This window comes from Hyperolius riggenbachi, chromosome 10 (genome assembly GCF_040937935.1).
Source record: "Hyperolius riggenbachi isolate aHypRig1 chromosome 10, aHypRig1.pri, whole genome shotgun sequence".
NCBI lineage: Eukaryota > Metazoa > Chordata > Amphibia > Anura > Hyperoliidae > Hyperolius > Hyperolius riggenbachi.
Window position 1 is genome coordinate 66,345,070 of NC_090655.1, and position 14,274 is coordinate 66,359,343.

Below are 14,274 nucleotides of genomic sequence, written 5' to 3' on the forward strand. Positions count from 1 at the left end.
CAATCCTCAGTGCCCTGGTTTTTAGTCTTTTGCTGTGTAGTAGGGCAAGATGTCCTTGCACCTTAGACTTCCCCCTCCTACAACCCCACACTGAACTGCACCGCTAGTTTGCTGGCTGGCCCAGCTGTGACTTCACCCTTACTTCCCTTGCTTGTCACAGGTAGCTACAGGTGTCCCTTAGCATTAGGTAGCCAGAGGCACCCTCAATATTAAGTAGCAAGAGGTTCCCCCCTGACTGAAGGGATATCTGGTCAGTGGAATGCAGAGACCCGGGTAAATTACCTTTCATTTACACTCCACTTGGGACCCCGTGTAGGTAAGGCAAGAGGGAGGCACTTGGGGAGGGGAGTGAGCTGCCTTTCCATCAGGCGCCTGTAGTCATGTGCCTACAGTGCCTTATGGTAAATCAAGCTACCAACTCACCCTTAGAAGTGGGTACTTTATATCTGACCCTCTGCTAGATGTGTCCACAGTGCATTGGGGTCATCTAGGCTGCCTCCGCCTCTCAGGACTCTTAGACCACTTCCCCTTACACAGTGATTCCCTTTAGGTGATAAAACTAGTAGAGCCGTGCAGTTCATGTGGAAGTGGGTGGCAGCCATAAAGACTAGTGACATCTACTGCACAGTGCTACTATAGGATGGAGCCACTACCACAATGTTGCAACAGGTAAGCAGGTGGCAGCAGCATGCCTCATTATGGATTACTAAAGAATGTGTTTTCTTAGGTACACAGGGCGATTCACGTTCCAATGGGGGCCCCGGGGCAAAAGTAACTTTGGGGCCCCCTGACCCCCACATCGCCCTCAGACTTGTGCTCCCTGAGACTCCTGCAAAGTTTTGGATGCATAGCAGCTCACCTGTCCCAGCTGGAGAGCTGCTCCATTAGTCCATGCGCTCTGGTCCTCCCAGGGGCGTGGCTTCTTAGCGACCTGTCGCATATTATGACATAATGACATGCGGCAGGTCACTGAGAAGATGCGGCCAGCAGGGGTGAAGACACCAAGTGCGGAATAACTGAGCAGCAGACAGGTGAGTTGTTATGCTAACAAAAACTTTGCAAGGGCCTGGGGGGGCCCGGCAGTGATCAAGGGCCCTGTAGCAATTGCCCTGGTTGCCCTTAGGATAGCGCCAGCCCTGTGGGCAGGTCTTTCAATTAAATCCCCCTCCATGCATAAATGTTTTCCTAGATCAGTGCAGCAATCAGTGGCAGTGCCTGTTTATCACCATCATGTTAGTCCATCGTTACTGATGATGACCAATAATCTCATACAAAGGAGGTTGACTGGGAACAATGCGTCTGGCTATGGATGATCAGTCCGATGCAGAATCGGAAAGCTTTGCTGCATGTAGGGCACAAGTGGTTTGCCGGGATGGTTGGCAGAGCATCGGCTCTGGATTTGCACAGCTCATGCTTCCTCCACACCTCTGCTATCCTGCTATGTTCATAGGCAGAAGCACCCAAGATAGGATATTTGTCAGCAGAAGACTCATTGCAAATGTGGCTTTCAGGGTCCACTTACAATGACGTGAATATACTGTAGTTAGAATGTAAAGTGGTTAAAGGACCTCCATCGCAAAAATCATAAAATTTAAAATACATGTAAACACATACAAATACCAGAGGTGCCAAGTGTATGTTGGACTGTTGGCTGTGTGATACTCCTGTTTATTGCCTGATGAAGCGGGGATTTGCTTGTGAAACGCGTTGCCAGTAATCTAGGAGTATGCGAATAAATTTGGTTTTGCTTTAATCGACAGCATCGTGTCTGTGTTGGGTGAGCTAGGCCACCACCGCCTCCCAATCATTTTTAACAAACAGGAAGTAGCGTGTAGCAGTTAGAGATCGGACCTCAGCGGTGGAACACAGGAAGAATGCCTGTGTTCCTGCTGCCACCTGAGTGGAAAGCCAAAGGTGAGGGGGGGCAGAGTGGACCCCCTCCCACCGATGTGGGGGCCAATGCCCTCCCCTCATGCTGCGACCCCTCCTGCCCTCAAAACAGCCCTGAGGCCTGGGGGAGGTCCATCCAAAAATTTGCAGGGGGCCCCAGTGATTTCTAGTTACGCCCCTGACCCTTGGGGAAGCGCCGTAACAAATTGGCCACGTAGAGCCAATGTCCAAACACATTCCCATTAAATTCTGCAGGAAAACACGGCAATCTTGGACAGGAAATATGAAATGATGGCACACAGCCCAAACTCACAAGAAAAACAAGCAGGGAATGCGGTACACATCACTGCTGCTCAGGAACGTGGCAATTTCTCATCAGCCTGCTTAAAAATAAAAATTCCACCCCCCTCCCCCTCTCTCCTATTCTCCAAACTTATTCATTATCTTTCACCCATGAGCTCATCTCTTTGTGTTATTCAGTCAATGATAACTAAAACAAGCAGACACTGACTGACAGCGCCCACAGCAGGATCTGACCCAGGCACTGACGACATCACAGGACCGCCAGAACAACCCCTGTATTACCCACCTTGTCCAGCAGATGGAGCAGGCAAAAGACTAGTGACATCACTGGAACCAAGGATAAATATGTCAACATGGTGATAACTATACTAACCAAATTTGAGAAGTTGAACATTAGAAAATATAATAATAATAACAACATTTGTATAGTACTTCCTCTTGTAGGGTAAGGGTTCAAGGTGCTTGAGAGCAGCAGCCACCATGGGCACACTCAATAAGTCACTCTGCACCGTTAGGAAGTCTTGCCCATTGACTCCTTACTTAAAAGGTAATATATTCAAACCCTAGTGCCCTATGTCAGAGGCAGAGTCCTTAACCAGTACACTATTTAGACATCTGTATTTAGAAACAGTTAAAGATGCAATGAAAAACTCCACCCATCTCCCAGAAAACAAAAAAGTTCTTTTATGCTGATGGAGGCACTTTAACAAAAAACAAAACAAAAAAAGATAACAACAAAAATCCTGAGAAAGATAGATAACATGTTTCACAGGCAAATGTCCAAGTCGCAAAATTAAACTTCATAACCAGGGCCGGATTTCTGGAAAGGCCTCCAAGGCACGGGCCTTGGGCGGCAGCTGGACATGGAAGAGGGATTGCTGCATGTGGAAGAAGAGGCTGCAAATGAAATACAAAGGTTGCAAATAAGGAACAGCATAAGGACATAGGGAGCTGCTGCTCAGTGGATCTGTATGTAACTGAAGAGGCTGCTGTACATGAATGTTAGACATGGAAGAGAGGGCTGCACAAGGAATAGGAGGGGTGCTGCACATGGAACGGAAGCTGCAAGAAAGTTGGCCTAGGGGGCGGGAAAAGTATAAATCCATCTTTATTCATAACCCTGTAGTAACAAGTAATTTCCTGCAAAGTAAGGAGCTTGCCACCCCTTTTTAAACAGTTTTTAAATATTTTATAATATTGGGCATCTTCTGTTTAGTTAATAGCTTGTTTATACTGCTTCAAGGGTGGTTTTATGGCTCATTCCTATTTTTTGAAATGTAACCATTTGAAATCGTGAGAGATCTTCTACACCTGAGTGGGGACAGGTCATGCATCCCAACCACCCGGTCTGTGGATGTCCGTACAACCTGGTTTGTGAGTGCCCCAAATATTAATTTTCCCTATATTCTCCACTGTATAGATGTGCTATGCTACTGGTTCTTGGTTGCTTCTCCTTGCTTTCTGAAGGCCATGGCCTTCCTACACATTCCGATCGACATGTGGATAATGGCCTCTACAGATGGACATTTTCACTAACCCAAGATCTTCTGGAGGAGAGTTTATGGAGAAACATTGATCAAACTGATTGTGTGATCAATTTGTTAGCCACAGGGCACAGAATTACCATGACTAGCGTATCACATGATCAAATCAATCACATTCTTTCTCCATGGATTCTCCTTCCGGCAGAATACTGGTAGCCACCTTGCAAGTTGATAGGGTGGCCTCTAAGCACAACCAGCCCCTCTAGCCAATGTAAAAACACAACATCCCGCCACGCCCCAGAAATCCACACCCACAATAATCTAATTTAAAACTTCCTACCAAACCCAAAAGTACTGTATGTGGATAGGTGGGTTTTTTTTCTGACCTACTGAAGAAATCCAATGCCAATCACCAGCGCCAACAAGTTCACCCAAAGCCTTTGCTGAAACCACCTATTTTCTAAATGATTCAGGCCAATAATATACAGGTTGCTGTGTAAAATCTGTACTGGTAGCTCCTGCACTGGGAGGGGGAAGGACAATAGCCATTCCATGCTGGGGTAGATTTGGAACGCCCGTCTTTTAGTGCCCATGCCAAACTACTGGTACTGTAGTGCCTGTATAAAAACCACACACCCAGCACCAAGTAACAGCACCAGGTCTAGTCATTTTGAGGATGAGGAACCATCATTTTAAGTGTAAGTAATGTACATTGACTCACTGCCACCCCAAGTACACATGCCACCATGGGCTGCTGCCTCTGTGGCTTCTGTCACACACAGGGTGTTACTAAGCTCTCCAAATCAGAGTCTGCCGTGGCGACCACCCACTTACAGAAGTGGCATCATTTTCTGCACTGTTGGGAATACCCATGAACAGCAGCTGAAACTTTTCCCAACTGGCCAATCAGTGGTGACATCACCACTTGTAGATAAACCATGTGACCCCTCACTGCATGAGAAAGAAGCCTCCTCAGCATTTCAGTAGAACGCTGTCCTGAGGGAGTTTATTTATTCTGCAATGTTCCAGTAATTGAATTCAGCTTTTTTTCTGGTATCCTCCTCTGCAACACAGCAAAGAATAAAACCTTCATTTTCAGGATTCACATGATAAATACAGAAAAGAAGGGGGGAGAAGCCTCCAGCCCGTTTGCTTATTCTAATTTCCTTCCCACGCTGCCGCTGGAAGGATTGGTGTAATTCCAGGCATGCTTCTAATTTCACAGTATTAGGGAGCAGAGTCTCTATTCTGCAGGATCCCGGCCACTCTTCACAGGCGGCCATGTTTCTCCTGCCAAAGGGGTGCTTGTGAACACAAACACTTGGCTATGTGTGGCCTCCTCCTCTGAGGGGTTCCTCGTGTCTCCTCTTGGGGGTCTGTAGATACCCCGACTTTGTGAGCACTTCAGTCTTACAGCATAAATGGCGCCTGGGTGTTTGCTTTGAAATGGAAGCCTCTCCGGTGAGGATTAAGGAAGATCTCCAGCCAAACTGCTGAAGATTAAGCTGGAATACATGTTTCACCTGCCAAGACATTTCTGCTTCTGTTCTGTAATCAACCCAGCCCCTAGCACAACACACACAACCTGCAGGAGGCGTTCTTGGGCAGAGCTCGCACCTTCCTGTACAAAGCCCACTGTGCTGACTAACCATCTACAGTGGTGCTTGAGAACTTTGGAAGACCTTTAAAAGAGGAACTGTAGTGAAAAATAACAGTGAATAAAATTGCTTATTTACAATATTAGTTAATAAATTATTTAGTCAGGGTTTGCCCATGTAAAATCTTTCCTCTCCCTGATTTTCCTTCTGAAATTTATCACTGGTGGTGACATGTTTAATTTTGCCAGGTGATCTATACGGAAGGTTTATTACTGAGAGTTCTATGCACAGAAGGAGATGCTGCATGCTTGGCAGTTGAAAAAAAGCTGGTATTTCCCACAATGCAATGAGGTTCACAGACCGGAAACTGTCAGGACCATGGTCATGACATCACACTGTGGGAGGGGTTTTACCACAATTTCAGCCATACAGATATCTTTACAACCCCCACCGGTGATCTATTGGAGAGAAGGTAAAGATTTCTTGTGGAAAAGGGGGTATCAGCTACTTATTGGAATGAAGTTCAACCCTCTTTAAACCCCTCGTTAATCCTTTAAACATTTCTAGATTTTGACCTAAAAACAAAAAAAAAATCATTTTCAAACAAGTCATATTCAAACAAATGAAATAATATTTTTGGTCAAGTATTTATTGAAACAAAATGATCTATTAACGCGTGTTTTGCATTAGTAAGTGAAAATCAGGGGTTGATGCCCATAAAGCTGGAGTCGTGTTCAGGACAGGCCTGGATTTACCTCACAGAAGCCTATAGGCACGGATGTCCTGGCACCTTAGACTTCACCCTCCATGAACTTACAAACTCCTAACAAACTGTACCGCAAGTGTGCTGGCTGGTCCAGCTATTACCTCCCCATACATCACCAGCCCAGCATAGGTGCCCCTTAGTATTAAGTAGCCAGAAGTACCCTCAATATTCAGTAGCTAGAGGTGCCCTTGACTGAAGGGAGATCTGGTAAGTGAAATGCTGAGAGCAGAGAGGCACTAGGGGAGGGGAGCGAGTCACCTTTCCATCATCAGGTGCCTGTAGGCATGTGCCTACAATGCCTTATGGCAAATCCGGCCCCGTTTCAGGATCATCTCTAAATAGTCTAAATTCAGGCAATTATTGGTCAGGCAAATGGTGCACAAATAAGGACTGTCAAGACTATAATTACCTTAGCCAGTAGTGCTCCCCCAAAGAGAACTTCCACTGCAAGGCATGTAATAGTTAGGGCCCGTTTCCACTAGATCGAATCTGCATGCGTTTCCTGCATGCAGATTTGCATAGACAATGCAAGTGGATGAGACTCTGTCCACTTGTCAGGATTTCTGAGCGCTTTTCTGGAAAAAAAAAAATTCTGCACGGCAGAGTCCTCAGAATTTGCATATTGCTATGCGATTCACATACAATGTATTTAATAGGAAATTCGCATGCGGTTTTGGTATTCAAATTTTCATGGAAATTTGCATACGATTTCGCATAGAAACAATGGAAAAGCACACAGGCACTGCCATGGTTAAATTTGCATACATAGTCATCCATGCGAAATCATATGCAAATTTGCATGAAAATTCGCATACAACCGCATGTGAAATTCGCATCCGCATGCAATTTTTTCCTGCGCAGATTCCCACCGCACAAGTGGAAACGGGCCCTTAGAGATTACAAATTAGTTGTTTGCGCAGATAAGCCAACATCATGGTTGATGGCAACCTTGCTCTTTCATAGGTTACAAAGAAACCCATTGTCTACGCAAATGAAGGCCTGTCTTCCATGGACGAATGTTGAAATTCATAAGCCAGTTATATGGAGAACACTGAATGAACAGCAATGGTGTGTATAGCAGAGTAGCAGGGAGAAAACCACTAGTGGTGTGCGCTACAATTAGCTACAAGTACGTAGCTATTTGTAATCAAAACTTAAATTAGATAGTGCTGCCCGAATCAGACGGAAGGGGGGAGGGGAGTTAACTTACCTATGACGCCGCCTATAGCCGGTGCGTTCCACCAGCAGTCCACGCAACTATGCTACTTCCTCCTTCCAGGTTTGAAGCAGGAAGTAGTGGAGTTATGGGGACCGCGGGTGAAATGCATTAGCTATAGGCAATGGCATAGGTAACTCCACCTCCCCCCCCCCCCCCCCGCTATGGTCAGTGCTATCTAGTTTAGATTTTGATTACAACACTAAAAGCCACTGCTCTCCCCCTCAAAATATTGCGGACTGTCTACAAATTTGCTAAAGATCATTCAAACCAACCAGAAGGATACTGGAAGAAGGTTAGTGGACAGATGAAGCCAAAAATTTAATTTTTGGCTTAAGAGAGGAGTGCTACATTTGGAGTAAAAAAAATAAAATACATGTGGTGGTGGGTGTGGTCTGGTTTGGGACTATTTTGCCACATCTGGGCTCTAACTGCTTGCCATTATTGATGGAAAATGAATTCTGAGCTATAGTAGATAATTTTATAAAGAAAATCTCAAGACATCTGTCTGTGAACTGAATTTCAAAAGGCTGCATAATGCAGCAAGTCTATGATCTTGCACAGACAAGTCGTTCTACCAAAGAATGTTTAAAGAAGAAGACCGTGAACGTTCTGGAATGGCCAAGACAAAGCCCTGATCTAATCCAATAGAAATGTTGTGTAGGAGGATAAATCTAGTAGTTCACATGAAAAAAGTTCACGAGTGGTGCAGCTGTGGACGTCAGCTTAGTGTGGACAGCGGCTTAGTGTGTGAAGCTGCTTAGTGAGGCTGTTGTGGTGCGCATGCGCAGCTGCGTTCAAGCATACTTAAAAGCATGCACGGAAGCACCTGTGGGTGGTGGCTTGGGGTGGGTGGTGCTTACTGTGTGCAGCGGCTTAGTGTGGGTGGCAGGTTAGTGCGTCGTTTGTGGGGTGCACACGGTGTGCAATTCCTTTGAGATTTGGGAGTTTCCTGGTGACCCATAACATTTTCCAGATGTGCAACAACCACCTGTTATTATGACTTGTTGCCATGGAGTAGTACATTGCACTGTGTAACTGTATTCTCAGAAACTGACAAGAGCTGTAACAAAGCACTGACCACTGGCTCCTATATTCCTGCAGTTTACAAGACTCCAATCTGTAACAATAAGTGAAAGGGGAACAGGAAACGCTGCATCTCATAGCTGCCGACTCTCCCAAACTCACATTCTTTTATTAGTTCCAGGGATTGTGTTTTCCCACGGAGCGGCCCATGCGCCCTGAGCCCCAGCTGCCCCCTCTTCCCGCCGCCCGGGGACTCAGCCTGACATTTCCACCCTGCCAGATCAACTGCTGCAAACTTCACTTTCTCACTGCTGGGGCTGGAGAGATCCATTCACATGATAAACAGAAAACCTAAACACACAGCCATAACATATAGCGGCTCTATCTGCAGGATCTACTGAGGGGCGCAGAGTCACCGGGGTATAGGTCAGGGGAAGGCTTACAGGGTCTGTTGGAAAGTGTGGAGAGCCTACGGACCCCAGATCAGGGGACTATAAATCCCAGCATGCCCGGAGCCGAGATAAAAAAGGGAAAAATCTAATATAGATAGGAAATCAGAGACAGGAGAGGAGAGGGAGGAAAAGGAGAAAGAGCAGAGAAAGATAACAGAGAGGTGGTGGAGAGCGAAAGTGAGGGGAGGAGAGGACAACAGTAGAGAATGTAGGTGTATGTGGGGGGGGGAGGGGGGAGAGAGACAGAGAGACAGAGAGAGAGAGAGAGAGAGAGAGAGAGAGAGAGAGAGAGAGAGAGAGAGAGAGAGAGAGAGAGACAGAGAGAGACAGAGAGAGACTGGAAGAGAGGAGGTAAAGTAAGGGAATGGAGGAGTTGAGAGAAGGAGGCCAGGGAGGGGACGGGACCAAAGGAATGTAGAGAGGCGGACGGTAAAGAAAGGATGAGGAAGAGGATAGTTTGAGGAGAAAAAAAAAAAGTGTATGACGTGAGGCAGAGAGGAGAGACGGAGGGAGAAGAGGGTAAAAGAGGAGTAGAGAGCCAGTCAAAGAGAGGAGAGAAAAAGAAGGGGGGGGGGGGGATTAATCGGGGCAAGGCCACCTAGTGCACCACAGGAGCAAGGGCGGGTGGGCAGCAGGCTAAACTGGTGCAGCATTTGCAAGCTTGCAAATGCTGCAGTACAGGGAGATTGGGCTGGTGCTTGACCACAGTACTCTCCTGCCAGCTGCCTGTGTAGCAGCTGCCCTGCTCTCTGTGCACATTGGCATTGTGGCAGGCGGCTACGGACTTAGGCAGCATGGCAGAGTTGCAAGCAGAGGGAGTGGAATAGCAGCAGCGAGTCACTCACATCTCTGCTAGTCTCCAGTCCAGAAGCATCCTCTTCCCCACCCATACATGTATAGCGGCAGCTGATGGAGATGGAGGGAAAGAGGAAGGTTCTGCACTGGAGACAAGCGGAGAGGTGAGTGACACTGATGGCTGCTGCGGTGTGGAGATGAGCTGGCTACCTACACTGAGAGGAGAATGGAGAAGAGGAAAAGGGAGGAAATAAGGGAGTCATCTGGCTCCCTGTATTAGAAGGGGAAAGGGGGAGGGTCATCAGGCTACCTACACTAGAAGGAAGGTTGGATGGGTCATTAGACTACCTATACTAGAGGGAAGGGGGAGAGGGTAGCTATACTAGAGGGAACGGGGGGGGGGGGGGGGGGTAGGCACCATGGGGGGGGGATGGTAGGCACCATGGGGGGGGGGGGGAGAGTTAGGCACCACCAGGGGGGATTTTAGGGTCAGGCACTACCAGGGGTGGGGTGTATTAGTATTAGTTTTAGGAGAGGTATCTGTGTGAGTAGGGTTAGGTTTAGCAATACTAAAATATCGGTACAGAATACGGATATTCTACTATGGATAATTAGTAGTAGAATACAGCTAATTTTAGCGATATTCTACTACCTTATAGCCAAACGCCTGTTGTACATGTATGCCAGGGAGAGACCTGGAGGGACATGGAAACTATTGCGGGCCCTGGGGCAATTGCCCCCTGGCCCTTTGTCTATATCAGGCATGAGCAAACTTGGCCCTCCAGCTGTTCCGGAAACTACAAGTCCCACAATGCATTGCAGGAGTCTGACAGCCACAGTCATGACTCAAAGGCAAATGCATTGTGGGACTTGTAGTTCCGTAACAGCTGGAGGGCCAAGTTTGCCCATGCCTGGTCTTTATAGTAGCGATGGTTCTAATTGGTAAAATAACTTCTCAGTATGGTAACAGAGGTTCAAAAGTCTTAGAATGACACCTTGGAGTTAAAAGAGTCAATACAGCTCTTAAATAAATCACTTTGTGGCTGTTGTAAGTAGGTCCCAATATAGGCAAAGTATACCATCAAGGGCAAACCTCAGCCAAACCTTGAAAATGAAACACTCACAATTTTTGAAGGTGGGAGGTCGGGGAGACTTTTCTGCGGTGGTCCGGAGTGTTGCACTATCGTCCCATTGGTCAGAACATCCTTGGCTGAAAGCTCCTTTGCCTCCCCTATAGGAAAAAGATGACCAGATTGAAGTGTGCGATTCTGGAAACAGGATGGTTACAGTCTATGCTGAACTTCTAAAATGAAATAATTAAAAAAAAAACAAAGCGAAGGGATATTTCCTCAAAGTGTACAAGGAAAGAGACCTGTGGGTCCACCTGAATGGAAGTGGGAGGAGTCACTGGACAAAGATCATCTGCAGAACCTGACATTTGCATTTAGGAAGAGTTCCAGGTCGCTGTCTTCTATATGTGGACCTCCCATTGTGGACCTTTCTATCCCCCCCCCCCCCCCCAAGCACTCTATACATTACAATTGATACGGCGCACCAAAATCTGCCAATGGCAACTACAGTGTCAGAGGGGCAAGAAGGGGATGGGGAATAGCTTGTTAATGATTACCACTATTCAAAGTATCTATAGAAGTGATTATTATGAGCACAGGACCAATAGAGAGCTAATACTGTAGTTGAGGGTGGGCCCTTCGGGGCCCCTCTGGCTCAAGGGCACAGATGCGGTTGCAACCTCTGCAACCCCTATTGCTACGCCCTTGCTCACCACTACCGCAGTTGCCTAGTTACAGAGCTTTGAGCTTCTCTACCTTTCCAGCTCCAATGGATGGAATTCTTTATCAGAAAGAAAAACATGGTGAGTGCACACCATTAATAGCTGCAATATGTATGACTCTCTCTTAAATGGTGGTGCAACATCCAGAAAAAATAGTCAATCAGGAACATCAAACAGATTTAAAAAAAAAAACTCCAGGAGCAGCTCACCATAGCCTCTAAAAAATAACCTTTAATGACATCCCATGTAAGAACATTGCGTGCAGCTTTAAAAATTAAACAGACAGAGATATACTTATCAGGCACACGTTGTTATTGAAGAGGTGTGGAGGATAGTCGACTGCCGTTTCGCCCAGCTGTCTCGAGAAAGCCCAGATTGCAAAGCGAAACGGCTGTCGACTATCCTCCACACCTCTTTAATAACAACATGTGCCTGATAAGTATATCTCTGTCTGTTTAATTTTTAAAGCTGCACACAATGTTCTTACATGGGATGTCATTGAAGGTTATTTTTTAGAGGCTATGGTGAGCTGCTCCTGGAGCTTTTTTTTATCTGTTTGATGTTGGAAATGGAATGCTACCTTTCTCACTCTAGTTTAAGCCTTTGAAATATCATCGAGAATGGAAAAAAAATTGAAGATCTATCCAAAAGTTTTACAGTTGCAAACTTTTGAAACAATCAGCCTATGAGAGGCGATCCTCTTTTAAACCACTCGAAGGGATGTCAGAAAATCTCATATTAATGCAGAGAAATTATGATCTCCATCTTGCTTTAGGTTGATATAGGTTTTAAAATGTTCTGCAAATTATTTGAGTGAATTTCAAGATTTTATGATTATAAGCAGTAAGAAGAGTTATTCTTCAATCAGGTTTAAATTGTTGGTTAGAGTAATCCTAATGCTGGGCATACATGGGTCGTCCCGGCGGCTCGATTAGCTGCCGGATCAACTCCCGCCGCGTCCCTGCCGGCGGGTCATCGGACCTGTTGGAAATTATCAGCTGGGAGCATCAGCAGCTCGATACACGGTACAGAAACGTACCGTGTATCCCCAGCATTAGTGTCATTTTCTGCAGTAAGCTGTCTGTTCCCTGTACAAGGTTATGTTTATATTAAGATAGTGCTGTAGAAATGTTCCGACTTTACTCAGTTCTTGCTGCAATGCGCTTATGCAAGGCCAACCACATGCACCGCAGAAGCTAAGCCTGCTATACGCTGATATGTTAGTCATGTATAGTGATCACAGAATTATTAATTAATGAGTTGATCAATAATAGACCTATATATTAACCACTTTACCCCCCGCGGTACGAATTTCTCCGTCCCTTCCCCCCCCCCCCCCCCCCTAAAAAACCAAGGGACGGAGAAATCCGTACCTCCCGCTGTACACGCTACCGCCGCTCGTGCGCACACGCCCGCCACTCGTGCACGCCGCCGCCCGCTCACCCGGAGATCAATGAACGGGAAAATCCATTCCCGTGCGTTGATCTAAGCCCCCGCAATGATCTGAAGAGAAACAGCGCGATCATTGTGATTTTCCCAGCCTCGTACTGCTTCCTGTAAGCGTCCTTCCGGACGCTTACAGGTCGCATAAACACTAACTCACTGTGGCCATCTTGTGGCCAAATAGTAAAACTACACCCTAAGGCATTTTACATATACAAATACATTTGTTTTACACAATAAATTAACTCCCTCCCACACTCCCCAAATTTTTTTTTCTGTAATTAAAAAAAAAAAAAAAAATACAATAAAAAAAAAAACAAAACAAATAGTTAGCCTAGGGACTCAACTTTTTAAATATTTATGTCAAGAGGGTATAACACTTTATAAACTACGGGCTTGTAATTAGGGATGGATGCAAAACTGAAAAAAATGCACCTTTATTTCCAAATAAAATATTGGCGCCAAACATTGTGATAGGGACATAATTTAAACGGTTTTATAACTGGGACAAATGGGCAAATACATTTCATGGGTTTTAATTACAGTAGCATGCATTATTTAAAAACTATAATGGCCCAAAACTGAAAAATAATAATTTTTTCCCACATTTTTTCCTATTTTCCCATTAAAACACATTTAGAATAAAATCATTCTTGGCATAATGTCCCACCTAAAGAAAGCCCAATTGGTGGCGAAAAAAACAAGATATAGTTCATTTAATTGCGATAAGTAATAATAAAGTTATAGACAAATTAATGGAAGGAGCGCTGAAAGGTGAAAATTGCTCTGGTGTTCAAGGGGTAAAACCCCTCAGTGGTGAAGTGGTTAAGGTAAAGAAGATTGTTTTCTATATAGCATGTATTAAAACAGATGGCTGTTTGTTATGAATACAAAACAATAAGTGACAGAGCTGTCCCTGTACAGCGCTGCAGGAGACCGCATCGCTGTACAATGCAAGTCAACGGTGGTTTAGCCATCTAACAGTCTGCTGGCAACGATCGCCGTTGGCAGACTGTTTACGGAGCTCTGCTCTGTTACTCAAGCAATACACTCCCCAAGGATTGGTTAGGCGGTCCTGGGGAAGCCACCTTGTGGCTGCCAATCGGCGTTAAGGGGTCGTAAGGTGGTTGAGGGCCCATTTCTACTAGCCGCGAATTTGCATTGCTTTGCAGCAAACCTGACTTCAATGCATTGCAATGGAGTGGCTTCCATTGCATCCGAATTTTGTCATTCGATGAGACCCAGGAAAAGAATCTGATGCATGCTGCAGATATGCACAGCACGCATCCGATTCCCCTAGGCAGTAACAGATGGATGCATCCGAAAGCAAACTGGAAGTCACCCGCTGGTTGTTGCAGCGTGATGCAATCGTATCCGCACAAAGGAAACCAGCCCCAAGTCAATCCCATTTCCACACCATTCAGAACATAAATACATTTCTAAACTGTCATTCGTGGCTTCAGCTGGATATTTACAAATGCAAAAGTCTGGGCAACCTTGATAATTGTC

The 14,274-nt window shown here is 45.7% G+C and overlaps 1 protein-coding gene across 2 annotated transcripts in view; it reads right to left on the minus strand.

The window, feature by feature from the left end:
- AFAP1L2 (actin filament associated protein 1 like 2) overlaps positions 1-14,274 on the minus strand; it is a 232,300-nt gene that overhangs the window by 104,941 nt on the left and 113,085 nt on the right. For both annotated transcript variants that reach the window (XM_068257401.1, XM_068257400.1), the window contains exon 4: positions 10,655-10,761. In XM_068257401.1, coding sequence (XP_068113502.1) covers positions 10,655-10,761 — 107 coding nt within the window. The remainder of the gene's footprint in view (positions 1-10,654; positions 10,762-14,274) is intronic.